The sequence below is a fragment of the Pinus tabuliformis genome, chromosome 4_1 (assembly GCF_031772625.1).
Source record: "Pinus tabuliformis cultivar Carrire ecotype Pingquan chromosome 4_1, CPIR1, whole genome shotgun sequence".
Classification (NCBI taxonomy): domain Eukaryota; kingdom Viridiplantae; phylum Streptophyta; class Pinopsida; order Pinales; family Pinaceae; genus Pinus; species Pinus tabuliformis.
Window position 1 is genome coordinate 204,145,346 of NC_142303.1, and position 18,180 is coordinate 204,163,525.

At 38.2% G+C, this 18,180-nt stretch overlaps 1 protein-coding gene across 1 annotated transcript; it reads right to left on the reverse strand.

The window, feature by feature from the left end:
* Positions 1-3,270: 3,270 nt before the first annotated feature.
* LOC149174930 (uncharacterized) lies at positions 3,271-4,110 on the reverse strand. Its single transcript, XM_089421008.1, has one exon. The coding sequence runs from the start codon at positions 4,108-4,110 to the stop codon at positions 3,271-3,273; it is 840 nt and encodes a 279-aa protein (XP_089277134.1).
* Positions 4,111-18,180: the final 14,070 nt, after the last annotated feature.

Here is an 18,180-nt window from a genome sequence, read left to right on the forward strand (position 1 = left end):
CATTTATGATTTAGGGAGTATTTTTCATCATAGTAGTAACATAATCCTTGCTTTCTTCTTTCAGCCATTTCTATAGGTGACACCTTTTGAACCTTAAGTGTTTGAGTTGTGCTGTGAGCCTGTGGGGGGCAACCCTTAGCGGTGAAATTTGGGCGACTGTACTGGGCTGCTAACGCATGTTCCACGTTACGAGCTACCTTACAAGCCTCCGTCCATGTGGGAGGGTGGTGCACTAAGACATGGGTTTTTATGGCTTCTTTAAGACCGCTGATAAAACATTCTGTGTAGAACACATCTGAGAGACCCGTAGTGTGGAAGGCTAAGGCTTTAAAGGTTGTAATATATTCATCCACTGTGCCAGTCTGTCGGAGCTTAGTAAGACGACCCAAAAAAGAGGATTCCTGGTCAAAGCGTTATATAAGAGCTTTTTTGAAGGAGTTCCAAGTCCTAAAAGGTCCATTGCAACGTTGATGCCATTCCCACCATTTCCATCTCTCATTGTCCAAGTACATGATCCCCACCATAAGCTCAGTCTCATTATCTAAGATGTTATTCAGATTGAAATACTGCTCCATTTGTGCTATCCATGCTGCCGGGTGAGAACCATCAAATTTATGCATATCCAACTTGGGAGGTCGCGGACGAGATTGTTGGTGGGGGCCCCCAAGGTGAAGAGAGTGGCTAGACTCACCTTCACTGTGTCCATTGCCAATATACGCCTCCTCATGGGCTTCCTCCTTGCCCATCGGGATTATGCTCGGGATCATGCTATTTAGTTGGTCAAGCTGAATTTGGAGGGATTGCAAGGATTCTTCAAGTTTGTCCATCCTTTCATTGGCCATAGCTTGAGCTCTAGTTTCTACCATGCACCGACCTGATGTTCTTGAAAATTGGGACCGCCTAAATTTTTTTTTTTTTCACTAAGAATTGAATGGTACCACCGTGCTCAGCTCGTCGTCCTGATTCTGATGGGCTAGATCACCAATAAATTTTTATTTTTATTTTTATTTTTTTATTTTTATTTATTTTTTATTTTTATTTTTTATTTATTTATTTTTTATTTATTTATTTTTTATTTTTATTATTATTATTATTATTTTTTTTTTTTTCTGAAAACTCCTAACGGAGTTTTACTCCTTCCTTATGAATACTGCAGTCGCCAAATCCTCAAAATGTCAATGCTGCCAAAAGTCCTGCGAAAATTATACCCCGGTATAGGAACCCCACACAACTACTCAGATCTGGTGGATCTGAGAGATCTGAATGGCGGATTGGATAGCTCTAGGTGGCGGAACAGACTGCTGCTGCGGATCTGATGGATCTAATAGATCGGAATGGCTTGTCTGCTAACTCGAAACTGCGGGACTGATGTCTGCTGCTGCTGCACCTCTTTGCGTGTTGATCTGGCAGAGATGATGCATGATCCCTAGATAGAAAAGGGAACTATGGTCTTGTAGAGTGTCAGGCGCTACAGATCCAATATAATTAGGATCTGACAATAGTACTTGTCCCAATGTTTCAGGGCTCTAACTAAGGAGGATCAACCGTACCCTTAGCCGTACAACCCGACTAATCGTACGGGCGAGTAATCTCTCCGAGTGTCGTTCTCGGTGTACTGTAGCAGCAAGACGGCCGACGGTTTATCTATGGCGAGGTTGCAGAGGAGCTAAGGGGCTTCCGATATACCCATAAGGTACTTGGAAGACAATCCGTACGCGGTTCTATCTAATGCACTACTACTCGAAGGGGTACCCACAGGGGTTACAAGGGAGTCCAACAAGCGTGACCACCTCTTGTATTTCTTGCGTGCATGCCTCCCCAAATCCGCAGGTTTATGCGCTCAATGACAAATCCCATGGTTTAAAGATGCTGGAACACGTCTCTAGCCAAAAAAAAATTTGCTAAGAAATGGAGATCCCACTGGCCCTCGAAAGTGCTCTGATACCACTTTTTATGCTCTTAACCTGCAAAATATACCCAAATACAGAATATGCGAAGAAAGATACCCAAAACATAGAATAGTGAGAGACAACAACAAATATTTTATTATTCAGAAAGCAATGTTCATTGGCCTCTTCGAGGGGGCAACCTCCAATAGAGCAGAGCTCGATACAAAAATAAGACACCATGCTCCTCACAGGGAGTCTCTATCCTTTATATATGATTCATACATGCAATACCAAGGATCAATACCATGGGTTTTATTAATACCATCTGTCTAATACTACGGCCCATTTGCAACTAACTGTGGTCCCATCATTAATTGCGGGTTAACCACTTACAATTATTAATATGGGCTTTATTGACTCTTGACTATGACTCGATCCCATTACATAAATAAGGGGGTTAGGGTGGGACCCTAACAGAGTAGCTATTGAAAAACCCAAGATTCGAGAAATTGAGGCTTTGGTTGTAGTAGGGGTATGAAAGAAGAAGATCTGGGATTTGGTCTTGTTAATGCAAGCCCCAGAGGCATCCGAAAAATCAGACAAAATGGTTTTTAATTTGAGAGCTTCCTGGACTGAGGGATGGCCAAATAGCATATTATCATCCATGAATTGTTGGTGGGTGAAGACTGGGGTGTTGGGAAAAGAAAGACCTCTTAATTGCTGGGAATGAAGCGCTTCTTTGATGCATCTTCCTAGTCCTTCCGCCATTATAACAAAAAGGAAAGGGGAGAGGGGATCTCCTTGTCGGATGCCTCTGGAGGGGCGAAAGGGAGCAAAAGGGATCCCATTCATAAAAATGGAGAAGAAGGAAGAGGAAATAAGACTCATGACCCATCTGACCCAGCGGGGGAGAAGCCAAAGGCTATCAGCATTTTGTGTATATATTTCCAGCTTAAACTATCAAAAGCTTTGGAAAGATCGATTTTTAGGAGCATACCTACCTTTTTGAATTGCTTCAAGGAGTGAATAATCTCGTGAGTGAGAATGATTCCATCCATGATCTGCCTTCCTTCCACATAGCCTGATTGCTCAGGTGATATGAGTAGAGGGAGCAAAGGTTTTAGTCTGGAAGCAATTACTTTGGAGATGATTTTGTATATGACATTACATAAAGCAATGGGCTTGAATTTTTCTGGAGTTTGAGAGTGATCTTCCTTGGGGATGAGAGCTAAAAAGATTGCATTCAGAGAGGGAAGCAGCTGTCTGTTAGTTTTGGATTCCTCCATGACTTGCCAGACCTCATCTTTGATTAGATCCCAAAATCTGTAGAAGAAATTGGAAGTAAAGCCATCGGGCCAGGTGCTTTTTCTTCTTTGAAATGTCACATGGCATTCTCCACTTCCTGTAAAGAGATTGGCCTGAGGAGGAGCTGATTTTGCTCCTTAGTTATGATCTTAGGGATATTCTTGGTTATTTTTTCAATAGCCAGAGTTCTATCTATCTGAGGTTCCTGGTGTACCTTCTTAATGTGAGTAATGAACTCTTGTTCAATGTCCTCATGTTTTTCCAACCAATCCCCTTGTGGATTTTGAATATTAGTGATGTTGTTAGGCATTCTTCTTTTGATAGTAGTGCGATTGAAGAACTTTGTATTTCTTTTGCCCTCTTTAAGCCATCTGATTCTGGACTTCTGCTTCCAAAGTATTTCTTCTTGCTTGGCTCTTTCAGATAGTTGTGATTGCAGGTGTTTTTCCAGCTCTGAGGTGTCTTCAGACCATCCTTCCGTGATGATTCTCTGTTGTAGTTGTTTCATTTCTTGATCTAGACCACGTTGTGCTTGGAAGATATTTCCAAAGGTATTCTGATTCCATTGTTTAATGTTGTTCTTGAGATTTTTAAGTTTTTGCTGGAACTGATACATTTTTGTACCATCCGGAGGTTTGAAATTTTTCCAAACCGCCTGAATCAGATTGTTGAAATCTGGGTGCAGCATCCAGAAAGACTCGAAGTGGAAAGGCCTGCGAGTGGCATTACCCAGCCTCTGCCATTGAAGCATGATAGGCCAATGATCTAAACCTGTGATTGGTAAGATCGACGCCGTGAAATCCCCACCTATATGGATTGCATTATTTGAAAGCAGGAACCGATCCAATCGTGAGGCGATTTGATGTGCTCCTGCTCGTTTGTTATTCCATGTGTATACACCATTTTTGGATGCCATATCTATGAGACAGTTATCTTGGATGAAGTTTTTGAAGTGAATGCTTTCATTGTCCAATCTAGCCCTGCCCCCTCTTTTTTCTTCCAACCTTGTTATCATATTAAAGTCTCCTCCTATGATCCAGATTGGATATGTTCTTTCCGAGTTGATCAAGGCTAAGGTATTCACTATGTCTATCTTATTTATTGCTTCCTGGGGGAAGTAGACATTGGTTAGATGACCATGTACATGTAGTTCGGTAACCCTTTTTTTTTTTTTTATTTATGGGTAGAGGTTCCATCAGCTTGTCCCTGCTGCCAGTATTATCAAAGGTATGCTCACATTCATCCCTATGGTAGATTATTCTATCAAAAGCTTGTTTTGTATTGTTTCAAGGTTAGAAACTACTGACCCAGTATTAAATGTGCATGTTGTCCATAGCCAAGGCTTCTGCACCATTGTTTGAAAAGGTTACCACCTCTTCCCTTGGGTAATTTTAACATTACTTCATGCAGCTAGCTCATTTTCGACGGACATCGCGCTTTCACTAATTATCCCCAATCTGGGTTCTGGATAGGGTTCATAGAGACGGGTCTTTATTTCTAGGTGTAAATAGGTATCCTTCTTATGTTTTCCAAAATGTTGTGTATTTGTTAATTAATTCTCTTTTTTCAAATCAGGTTCCCACCTAGTTTCTTCTTGCAGGTATCTTTGTGAAATCTGACCTTTGTCCTGTCTTTATCATTATCTGGTGACTGCTCTTGATTGCAGGTTTTTCATGCCCAGGTATTCGTATTCCTTTAATGACTAAGAAGTTTGAGGGATTTTGGAGGAAATTACAACCTTACCCCACGTCATAGGCCTTATTTCAGTTAATTCCAACTCTTGTTAACTTGTTAAGTCGAGTGTTGTTATGGACAGTCTAGCCATTGTGTTATTAGTGTAAATTACTTAGGGATGAATTAGTTTATTATGACTCGGTCTTAGGGTTTTATTTATCTCTTTATTTTAGTTTTGGTCTCTGAAATGTTTGTTTAGGGACTCCGAGTCGATTCTGTGATTTAACTAGTTATTGAAACTGAATTATATTGGTTTATTATTGCATGGTACATATGTAAATTTTAAAATATAATTTGTTGTATCAACCTCTATGAGGTTCTTTTTAATTCCTTGGTTAAAATGTTAAATTTGTACCACTGTTTAGTTTTATGCTAGGGTTTAATGAATATCAAACTCCATCTTGTAACATTATTTATTCGAATGCATTAAATTCCTCTTTTCTTTTAAAGTCCTCCTACAATTGTACTATAATGATGATAGTTACTAATTATTTCTAAATTCTCTATTTTGAATGGCTCATTTGCACTTTTAAATTGTGATTGCATATAAATATTAGATTAACAGAACCATTCTCTTATTCTTAAAATCTTTCTACACCGAGACATTTAGAGAAGTTTTAGGACTGTCTAAGGGTTGTTGGTTTTCTATCTTGACCCCATGACTAACCTACTCTTCTCGGCTAGGGTCCTCTATAGTCTTCTTTCCTGTAGAGATTATACATGTTTCCTAGTTTGTCGACCGACCCACTTTAAATCAAATGCACGAGATGCACAAGTCTTCTACAAAATTCCTTTTAACAAACATTAATATAGGCAAATAACACACAAAAAATGTTTAGTCCAACTTTAATATCCAATTTTCTAACTGACATATGCAATGGAAATTTCATGGTACAAAATATACACATGTTCTATTTTAACCATAAGCCCAAACTCTCAGAGTAAAGCATTTGTAGTAGAAACTTTTAAGACATATTTGCTCTCTACTAAATTCAAATCGAAAATACATTTAGTTATCAATAATTGTATATAAAGAAAAATTTGCAAATCCTTATCTGATTTTGTCAACTAAAAATTTTCGGGATGAGGATTTTCCACCCAACCTATGAGTACCAGCAACACCGTTGATTCTTCCCCCATTCCAATTCTTATTCAGAAACAATCTCATATACAAAACTGCACAGGTTCGTCCCAAGACCACCTTGTCCACACCAGCTCCAGTCAAGGGTGCTCAATAGTACCACTTGCCAACCAACTAAAGGACTTATGTACTCTTTCCTCTACATTGTCCTAAAAAAGGTTCACGAATATCTCTTTTGCTTTCCTATCAAGATGCCTCAAGTCCTCCATACCCTATTGCGCCCCTTTTCCTTTTTGAGAAGCTTTTCTTTAGGAGAGAGGTTGGGTAGGAAACCACCTCAACCCATAATAGTCCTCAATTGTTTTTGAATAAGAAATTTCATTTTCACTTCCTTTCCCATAAAGTTGTAGCTACTTCTTTTTTTAAATAAAAAAAAGAACAAGGAAAAATAGATTATCTAAATGTTTCCTTACCTTTACATTTATACTTCATTCTTGTAAGTCTTTTTATAAATTCAAACTTCTAGTAAAACAAAGTAATTCCAAGGTTACCATATTTAGTGAGGGGAATTACATATTCTTTCCCTCAAGGGAAACACTGTCGTCAATGTTTTCTTGCCTCCAGAATAGGCTCAAATATAATTCCTGCATAACTTGTTCATCATCCTAGGTGGCCTCTTCCTGGCTAAAGTGCTTCCATTGCACCTTAACCTTGCGAATAAATTGTTTTCGCAACACTATTCGAGAATACATAGGGGTTCGACTAGTAATTCCCCGTCTAGTTCAACCTGCAATCATACATCACTCATTGTGATGTTTCCAGCATATTACTTAAATCAATTTACAAAGGATTTTTAGTTACACTACCTCAACATTTTGCCATTGAATTATGTGTCTAGGATCATGTATATATATTTTTAATAGAGAAACATGAAATACATTATGCACATGTATATGACTAGGTAAAGCTAATTAATAAGCTATTGGACCAATCCAAGCAAAATCAGGAAGGGGCCACAAAAATGAGGGGCTAACTTAGAGAAACCATTCCAAATCAAAGTACTCAGCCTCGGTTTTACTCTTACGTACACATGATCTCCTATTTGGAATTCTCAATATTTTCTTTGTTGGTTGGCATAAGTCTTCTGCCGATCTTGGGCATCCTTTAAGTTAGCTCACACCTTTTTCACTGCAACCTACATGTCTTTGAGCATGCCAGGTCCTAGTACTAGCTTGTCTTCTGGATTATTTAAGTTGATCGGTGTTCTACACTTCCTCCCGTACAACACTTCAAATTGACTAATATTTAATGATGCGTGATAAACATTGTCATAAGGACATTCCACCAAATATGTGTATTCTTCCCACTTCGTGGGTTGTTGAATCACATACATCTTCAGCATATCTTCCAATACCTGGTTTACTCACTCAATCTTCTTGCCCATTTGCGGATTGTAGGCGGTACTGAATTGCACTTGAGTGCAAAAAACAGTGAATAGAGGCTTTCAAAAGCCAGAGGTAAACTTTACATCTCTATCTGAAATAGGCATCTTCGGTATTTTGTGTAATCTGAAGACTTCGTTCATGAAATTATCAGACATTTGTACAACCTTATAGGTTGATTGGACTAGTATAAAGTGAGAAACTTTTCTCAACTTATCCATTACCACCATATTGGAGTCATTCTGTCTCTTAGACTTCGGTAGTCCAGTAATAAAGTCTAATGTCATAATCTCCCATTTCCACTCAAGAATGGGCAGAGGATGGAACATGCCAACTGGATGTTGATGCTCTACTTTCACTTGTTGATACTCTAGACACTATGCCAAATATTGATTTGTTTTTCCCTCATACCAAGCCAGAAATAGTCTTTTCTTAAAGTAGTGATCAACTTTTGGTTTCCTGGGTGTGCATCATATGCACTTCTGTGATACTCATCCAAAATAATTCACTTAAAAACTTGCTAATTTGGTACATAAATATGATTCCTATATGTTAACATATCTTCTCTGTTAACATCATAGCCCAATTTTATTTTTAAGTTGTCTTCATGCTTTGCCTGCAGCCATAAGAAATGATATTAAGGATATTTTGGAGAAATTTTTTTAATTTGATTTGAAAAGAAAATTTTATTTAACTAAAAGAGATCTCATAAATATAGTTCAATCTTCTACTTAAAGCATTGGCCACCTGATTTTCCTTCCTCTTCAAATGCTTAATGTCAAAGTCAAATTCACTTAAAAATGTTTCCCACTGTGCTTGATGGGCATTTAAGTTTGGTTAATGAAGGAAATTATTTAGGCTACTATGGTTTGTCATTAGAACAAACTTTTTTGCCAACAGATAATGCCGCGAAACTTTCAAAGCATGAACTACTGTTGTAATCTCCAAGTCATAGGCTCAGTAGCATTGTTCATGTTCCTGAAATTTTCATGGTTCATATGACAGCACTAGACCCTCTTGCACTAGTATGCCCCCTACTCTTGCTTGGAACGCATCCGTACAGACCCATAATTCCTTATTCAGATCTGTTGTCCTTAAAATTGTTGTTGTAGTCAACAAATGTCTTAGCTGCTCAAAGTTGTTTTGGAATTCCTCAGTCCACTTAAATACTTTCCCTTTTTTCTGCAAAGATGTCAAGGGGTAGGCCACTATAGAAAAACCTTCTATAAAGCAACGGTAATACCTACAATCCCAGAAAAGAACAAATATCTGCCACATTCTTGGCCTCAGGCCACTCCATATTGCTTTAATTTTATATGGGTCTACCGCTATACCCTATTGTGTGATGATATGCCCCATATATTGTATATGTTCCTTATAAAATTCGCACTTGTTGTATTTTGCATACAATTTATGTTCTCTTAAATTTTGCACCAGAATTTGTAAGTGCTTATGATGTACCTCCAAACTTTTAGAATAAATTAGTACAAATTTGTCAAGGTACATGTGAAATATCTGGTTCATAAGAGTCATGAATATTGTCAGGGCATTAGTCAAGCCAAAGGGCAAAAATACAAACTCGTAATGTCCATAGTGGGTGATGAATGTATTCTTACATGCATCTTCCTCTATTATTCTAATATGGTGGTATCTCGACCCTAAATTAATTTTCGAGAATATCGTGGCACCTTGACATGATTGAACAAATCGTCAATTCTTGACAGGGGTACTTATTTTTTACTATCAATTTGTTTAATTGTTGATAATCGATACATAATCTTAGGGTATCATCCTTATTTTTAACAATATTGAAGCTCTCCATGGTGATACACTGGGGTGTCTATATGTTTTATCCAAGAACTCTTGTAGCTGAATTTTCAGTTTAGTGAGATCTGCTATACTCATCCTGTAGGATCCTCTCGACGCCGGGGCAACCCCTGGAACTTTTGATAGTAAAATCTATATCTCTTTTCAGTGGCATCCCTCACATCTCTTTAGAAAATACATCCACAAATTATTGAACTATCGGTAGATTCATTAGTTTAGCTGTTTCCTCCTTATATTTAGCATAGCCCACTTGTACCCCATAAACACGATAGCCCTTTTGCAAACACTTACCCAGCTAAGAAGTAGTAATTGGCCTTAACTATACATGCCTCTTAATTCCTTGGACTTCGCATCTAAGACCTGCCTCATTTAAATAACTAACAATATTTTCTTTACAATTTACCAAAGACTAGTGGGCCTCCAACCAATCCATTTTAATTAAGATATGATAAGATTCCAGGGGTAAGACATTCAGGTTCACTTTTATGGTTTGATCTACTAATTCAATCAAGCAATTTTCTATTTTAGCCACCACCTATCTCTTGGCTCCTGTGGCTAGTTAGACTAGCTAGGGGTTGTTAAATTTATGGGTTTGTAGTTGACATAGTTCTACCACCTTAGGACTTACATAACTTAAGATGTTATCCTTTTTTTGCATCTGTTGATAACAAATTCACTCCTTTCTTACAACATCATCAATGTTTCTAGGGTAGTAAATCTCGATTCGTTCCTTCATATGAAATGGTAGGCTTCTAATAAACCTTTGCACTTTAGATTTCTCCCAGCATATGTATGGTACATATCATAACAAAGAGATAAACCCGGCCACATACTCATCCATAGTCAACTTGCCTAACCTTAGATCATGAAACGTTTTATCCTTATTATCATAAAACGGCTCCATTAAATATTTATTCCTAGAATTTCTCTGGAATGCTTCCCAAGTAATTGTTTCCTCATCCACCCGATGCATCGCTTTAACCTCTTCCCACCACAAGGTTGCTTTCCCCTGCGGCTAGTAAATGACTAGCCGAGCTTTTAAATTTTCAACGGACTCATAGATTTTGAAGTACTTTGTCATATTTATCAACCAATATTATGTTGTATTCTCATTTTCACCATCATAACTTGGAGGCCGAATCTTCTTGAACTCACCTTGCAATTCAACTTTCTATTTCTTCACCTTTTTGTGCTCGTCACTATCAGAGGTGTTGCCAAACTCCTTTTCCTATGTGTTCTGATTCCCTTCTGACTCTTGTGTTTGACTTCTTTCCAGTATGTTGTCCTCTCGTCTTCTGTGAGACTCCACCCAGTTTCTGTTTTCAGAGCTAGGTTTAGAATTTTGATGATTTTGTCTGTCTATTAATATCTTGATAATATGCTCTTAGTCATGTACCATGTGTTCATTTTCAATTCAGAGGCTTTTCATTTCAGCCTAGATTTATTGTACCGTTTCCATCATCATGGAAGCTATATTGCAAGTTTCAATCCCCAGTTGAATCCATAGTTCAATATTGGTCCGTCTAATGGCATTGATTCAGACTTAGCAATAGGTCTTGCTAACAGTGAAAAAGTTGGTCCACCTCTTCTTTTCATAATGCCCTTCTCTATGAATACACAACACAAATTTCCTTCCCCCAGTCAGGCCTTCAGTGTAGAAACCTCGTCTTTGATACCACCTGTAATATACCTTAGTGCATTTTTTTTCTTTACCTAATTATATTTCCTTACCAATCACTTTATGTCTCGAACCGCAACCAATATACGTTCATATATCATTGTGTTGATTTACTAAGGGTGTTAAACTCGATTTTATTGGGTTATGTATACGCATTGGATGCAACAATAATCATAACATTTAGTTGTAATCAAACTATGGGTGTTTAAGCCCACCTATTCGATACCCTATGAACATTCTAGAACAAATTCTAATATTTTGCAATCTGGCAGGTCTTGCATGGGGATCAATGAACAAGTCAATGGTGTGGATGGTGATAGATCCAAATCGATGGTTGAGGTATTTCAAAGGGAGTTAGTGAGTAACTACCTCCTCCTCTTGAGAGTTGAGAGGGTCTGATTTGCTTTCGAGAGGCTCATGAGGTTTGGAGCTACAATTACACCTAGGGTTTAGGTTTTCATCTTCCAGCTTCCAGATGTAGCTACGTGTGGTTCTCTAACCCTTTTTCTATCGGTCTTAATGGGTTGAGGTTCCATTAGGTTTCCCCTTCTACCAATATTTTGAGAGGTACACTCGTATTCATCCCTAGGCTAGATTATTCTGTCAAAAGCTTGTTTTATATTGTGTTAAGCTTAGGAAATATTGACCCAGTATTAAAGGTTCAGATTCTCCCTAGCCATGACTTCTGAAGCATTGTTTCCAAATGTTACCACATCTTCTTTTGGGTAAGTTTAACATTACTTCCCCCGACTAGCTCATTTTTTACGGACAACACCCTTTCACTAATTATTTCCTTACTGGGTTCTGGTTAGGGTCACCATGGAGAGACTGGGTCTTTACTGTTATGGTTAAACAGGTATCCTTCTTATGTTTTCGGAAATGTCATTTATTATTTAATTAATTATTTTTTTTGAAATCATGTTCTCACCTGGTTTTCATCTTGCATGTATCTCTTTGGAATCCGACCTTTCTCCTATCTTTATCATTAACTGGTGACTCCTCCTGGTTGCAGGTTTGTTGTGCGCATGTATGAATGTTCCTTCAACAGCTAAGCAGTTAGATGGATTTTGGAGTAAATTACAACCCTACCCCAGGTCATAGGCCTTATTTCAGTGAATTTCAACTCTTGTTAACTTGTTAGGACGAGTGTTGTTACGACTAATCTAGCCACTCTATTATTTTTGTAAATTACTCAGGAATGAGTAGGTTATTATGACTCATTCTAAGGTTTTTATTTATCTATTTAATTTTTATCTTTGTAATGTTTTTTTAGGGACTCCGAGTCAATCATGCGATTTAACTTGTTATTGAAATTGAATTCTATTGATTGCTTGTTGCATCTTACCTATGTAAAATTTAAAATATGATTTGTTCTATCGACCTCTGTGAGGTTCTTTTTAATTCCTTAGTCAAAATGTTGAATTTGTACAACTGTTTAGTGTTATTCTATAGTTTAATGTATATCAAATTCCTTCATGTAACGTTATTTATTCAAATGCATCAATTTCCTCTTTTCTTTTAAGGTCTTCCTATAGTTGTAGTATAATGATGATAGTTACTAATTATTTCTAAGTTTTCTATGTCAAATGGCTCATCTCAACTTTTAAATTGTGATTGCATATAAATATTATATTAACATAACCATTCTCCTATTCTTAAAAATTATCTATACCCTATCATTTACAATATCATATCCATGGTTATTGTTAAGTGTCTCAAGCCTCTCCTTCCCAACCTATTCTCTCTTGAACAAACTAGTTTTGTGGAAGGTCGTCAAATCTTATATGGTATCATTACTTCTCAAGAAATGGTCCATTATTTGAAACAACATAATATTCCTGAAATGATGATCAAGCTGGACCTCTCTAAATCCTATGACCAATTAAGTTGAACTTACGTTATTAATATTCTAAAATCCTTTGCCTTTGATCAATGGTGGCTAAAATCGATCTTGTCTCTTATATCATCTCCTATTTTTTCTATCCTTCTGAATGCCTCTCCCTCTCTGTTGTGGCCACCAACAACCCCCCTCCTTATTTAGTATAAGCAATAACACTATGTAAGTGGGGACCCTTAGTAAAAAAATTCAAAAAATCAATTAGTACTCATATATGTCACTACTTAAGAAATATCGCATTGCGCAAAGAATGATAGGGCATTTTCTTATGAGTCAAAATGATAAAATGCGAGATTGTGACGTGAACTCCATTGCATCACATGCATTAAGAAACAATCACGTTGCAAAACCTTAAAAATCACCGATATGCGATATCGCATATTGCATCTCGCAAAATTGCATGGAGGACACATAATGATTAAACGATTAAGCGATCTGCAATCCTTGAGATACTGCGATCTGCGATCTTGTGATACTGCGATCTACGATCCTTGCGATATCGTGATCAAACATCCTTGCGATATTGCGATCAAAGATCCTTGTGATAGAACAACACGATGAAATTGCGGTAATGCGATACAGCAAAATGCGATACTGCGATGCAGATCGCAGAAACATCCCATCGCAGATTTTCCTGGCTCAATATTCAAGAAATTTTTTTCCATAAACCAAGAGCTGGAGACGCGCTTTAATGATAATTAATGAGTTATATGCCAATTGTTAATAAAATATGGTTTTGTGTTGTTCGAAGAGCCAGTTCACGTAAGGTGGCGTGTTTTTGCATATCCGTAGCATTTAAAGCTTTCCTGTCGTTATTTATTATCATTACTCTCTCCTCACTTATGAACTGCAAGAACAAAAAACAAAAGTTACACAAAGCAATGTGCAGAAAGCTATGAGGAAAAAGGGTAGAGCTCCAATGTTCAAAGACAGAGAAAAGACGCCCTCATAAACAGATACTGCATGCAACAGAGCTGCAGATTCACAGAATGCTGCTAAGCCATCCATTACAGATCTTTCATATACAACAATGGTTGAATGAGTACTGAACGATGCTGATATCAACAGGTAGTTTAATGCTCAGGGTCAAGAGCTCACGAGGTCATTATTTTTACAAATTTTGAAGCTTTATACCCGATAAAGATGAAGAGGCGCAAAAGGCGAAAAAGGCATCAGAGAAGCCCGGATCAAAGAACGAAGGCAGTTTCCGATGTGCGATTAGTGCCTAGCGCTAATAGTGCATTGCTGAGAAAATTTCTCGAGAAGGAAAGCCTATAACTACTCAGTCACCTGTAAGCCCGAAAAATGCAAGAAAGCAATGGTAAAAAACAAACTAGAAACAGAAAGCTAAAGAAAAGGCAGAAGCAATCCAAAGGGTTAACCAAGGTGAACTGACATTATTACTGGGCATATGTGGTAAAGCCACATAATCAGAGGATGACTCTCGAGTATATCATCGATTCTGCTGAGAAGATGGTGCCAACTCTTACCAATTTTGTTTGCTTAGCTCAACCAAAAGCGGAAGACAGTCAGCTGACTCTACCCAAGAAAACACTGAATGCTTGCAACGTTAATGAGCAAATGCAGAAATAGTTATATATTAGATTTAATTTTTAGAAATATTTTGTTTTATTTTTGCTTAGAAAAAGGGCGGTCATTTAAACCGTATCCTGAATCTGTCTAATTAAGATATTTAGTTAGTAGTATTTAAACCCTTCTCATGCATTTAGAGAAGGGTCCAGAAATTTATCAAAAACTTGTCCTCAGAACATGCACTTTTGCACCCTCAGAGGAGGTTTTGGTGAATGAATGGAACAGGATTTGTTGATGTTTGCATTTGATATCTTCTACTGATGTTGCACTTCTGTACTCTTAGTGGATGTTAGAGCAAAGAGAGATAAATCATTGTCGCTTGAAGCTCATGAGTAGGACTAGTCATAAATGGTACTTTTATCTCTTGACCATTTCTGCGTATGTGCTAAAGTGATATATAGTTTTTTGTTGTTTATGTATTATTGCATGAATGCCTGGGTTATCATTTGGCACTTTTGTACGGTGATAGCTATTTATTTATGCTTAATGTATGAATAGCTCATTATGCGATATGTTTTTCACAACTATTTCGTCTAACTTTTTATGCGAAGTGGTTCATCCTTATTGATTTCTTTTCTCATAATAGCTGAACGATCTTTATTACTAGTTGTTATTTGAAATATTTTTAGATCGCATAAGAGAAGAATTACATCCCGGGTTAGTATAGACTTAGATGTTGCTGCTTATTAGATTACAATAGCTTAGCATTAGATTAAATTTAGAATTAGAATATCTTAATTAGGAACTGTTATATCAGGAACATCAAATTCTACACACACACACTCATAGATTGGGAAACTGGTCCCATATCCCCAGTCGGACCCGCTATACCAAACGGATAAGGAGCTGCCAACCAAGGTCCGGACCGGGCGAGTATCCCCCTTGTTGTAGACCCGATTTCCGGGGCTTCAACACTCTCAAACATTCAACCCCTCACGTGGCCTGAGGCAAGGAGACCCACTTTCTCCTTTTATCTTCATTTTAGCAGCTGATGCTCTTGGTAGATATCTAAAATTAGCGGTCTAATCCTCCCAAATCACGGGTCTACATCCCTGGGGTAATGATCTTCCCATTACCCACCAACAATTTGTCGATGACATTATGTTATTATGTCAAGTGTCATTGTAGGAAGTAAGAAACATCAAAGATAGTATGCAAGATTTCATGATAGCCTCGGGCACTCAAATCAGTAATGAGAAATCTAGTGTTTTCTTCTTTAACACCCCTGTGAATATCCAAACCTTCTTTCTAGGGTGCTTGGCTTTGGGATCAGCTCATTACCCACCAAATATATGGGGATTCCCCTGACATTTAACTCCTTAAATACATCTTGTTGGCTAGGCCTTTATCAAAAGATTCAATCAAGGCTTAGAAGCTGGGCTTTCAGAATGCCCAATATAGAAGGTAGAATTATCCTTCTTAAGGTTGCCCCTTGTGAAGCCAGAATCTTATCTAACCTTAATCCCCACCCCCCAATGATTGCTCCATGTTCGTGGAAGCTTCTTGTTTCCCCCATAATATCTTCTCTCCACTTCTCTACGCCTCTAGAATATTTTATAAATTTAGTATTTGGTGGTGCCTCTGAAGCTAACCTGGGGATGGTCGAATATGGATGCCTCATTTGGGACCCATTTGTTGAGATTTTCTGTTTTGGAGAAAAATAGGAAAAATCTCAGCTAATGACAACAATAGAAATTCAGTTCCTAGATTAACTCTAGTTTGTTGGGAGGGAGTTAATGCCTCGTATATTTGATGTGAGTGAGTTAATGAGGCTGTTAGATTCTCTATGCTATATAACAGGTAACCATTCAGATGGTTTGCTGAGAGTGTGAGAGTTTCATTGATGTAATCTCCTGTTTGATTAATGAGAATTGCCGATGCCTTAGTTAGGTGGACGTAGCCCAGATTGGTTGGGTGAACCACATTAAAAGCTGTGTTTACTGTGCATGATTAGTTCTGCTGTGTTATTTGTTTTTTAATTTAGCTGTGCATCACTCCAACAATTGGTATCAGAGCATGTTGGAGGCAAGTTGAATTGCGTGCTGTAGGCGGAGCGCTGGTGCCTGGTGTTGCGTGGACGTGGCACATTGGAGCGCTGGTGTGCCTGTATGTCCCTTGCTGCGTGTGTGTGCTGGAGCTGATATACCTGGTGGAGTTCTGCGTGAAGAGCTGGGGCTGGTGCGTATAAAAATGGAGCAGCTGTTGCCGGAGCGCTGGTGGACCGCCAAGGCGCTGGAGGTATAGTAAAGGAAAATCTGCGAAAAGTTTTTCTGTTTGCTGTTACGCGCTGGTGCGTGGAGACCGACCTTTGCTGTTGTAGAGCGCATAATTGAGTTCTGTGCGTGGATTCTTATAATGCATATATTCCAATTTATATATCGTAATGCCTATACGTTGAACCCAAAAGGTATGCGCATTCAAAAAGTAAAGATATATAATGCATTCAAAGGTATGTGCATTCAAAAACATTGATTCATAGTTAAAAGGGTGCGGATGTCTATTTAAAAACAGCGTGGGTATGTTTTCAAAACAGCAACGTTTTTTAGCCAGAAGCAGGGAATTGTTTTTTACAATGTTGATTTCGCTGGTGGGGATATACTGCTGAGGTTGTTAATCTGCTGCCCTGAGGTATTATTTTATGCTGGCGCGAAGGTATTTTGAACTGTAATTCTGCACAGAAATAGGTCAGTTTTTTTTTTCTTGTGTAAAACCAAAGGCATAGGCAGTTTGTTTTAAATTGCTAGTATTTAAAGTATTGGTTTTGGAGATTATTGTGTTTTTTGATACAAATGGCGAAAACTCAAAGTGCCTGGTTTGAAACTGAGAAATTTAATGGCAAGAATAATTTTGAGATCTGGAAGGTGAAGATGCACGATCTGCTGGTTCAACAAGGTGTGGCGAAAGCACTGTTGGGGAAAAACAAAAGGCCTCCTTCCATGACGGAGGATGAATGGGATGAGATGGACGATAGAGCTTTGAGCGCAATTCGGTTATGTCTGGCGGACAATGTTCTGTTCAACATTGTGTCAGAGAAAACCGCCGCAGGCTTGTGGTCAAAGCTTGAGAAGCTCTATATGACGAAATCTTTGACAAATCAGATTCTCCTGAAGCGGCAGCTTTATGGTTTGCGGATGAAAGATGGTACCTCTATTACTGATCACCTAAATGTTTTTAATACCTTACTGGTGCAATTAGACAGTCTAGATGTGAAATTTGATTCAGAGGATAAGGCAATAACTCTATTGTGTTCATTGCCCGAATCCTGGGATCACTTTGTTACTTCCATAAGCTTTAGTACATCAGATATCCTTGAGTTTGACGATGTTGTTGGAGCCTTGTTGGCTGAGGAGATGAGGAAGAGGTCGAATGCAGACACCTCTACATCAGAGGTAATGATGGCCAGAGGTCGCTCACAAGAGAGACACTCCGGGGGAAAGCATAGCGACTCTCGCTCAAAGTCCAAAGGAAATAAGCCAAAGGTGAAGTGCTGGCATTGTGGCAAGGCTGGAAATCTGAAAAAGGATTGCTGGAAGCGAAAGCAGGCTGCTAAAGAAGGCTCTTCGACAGAAAAGAAGGAAGCCAACACCACAGATACAGGTTAAGTATCTGGTTCAGGTATGAGTGATGAGGTATTGTCTGTTAATGTTTCTAAACATGATCAACATTGGTTGTTAGATTCCGGGGTATCTAACCACATGTGCATTCATAAAGATTGGTTTAAAACATATAGATCA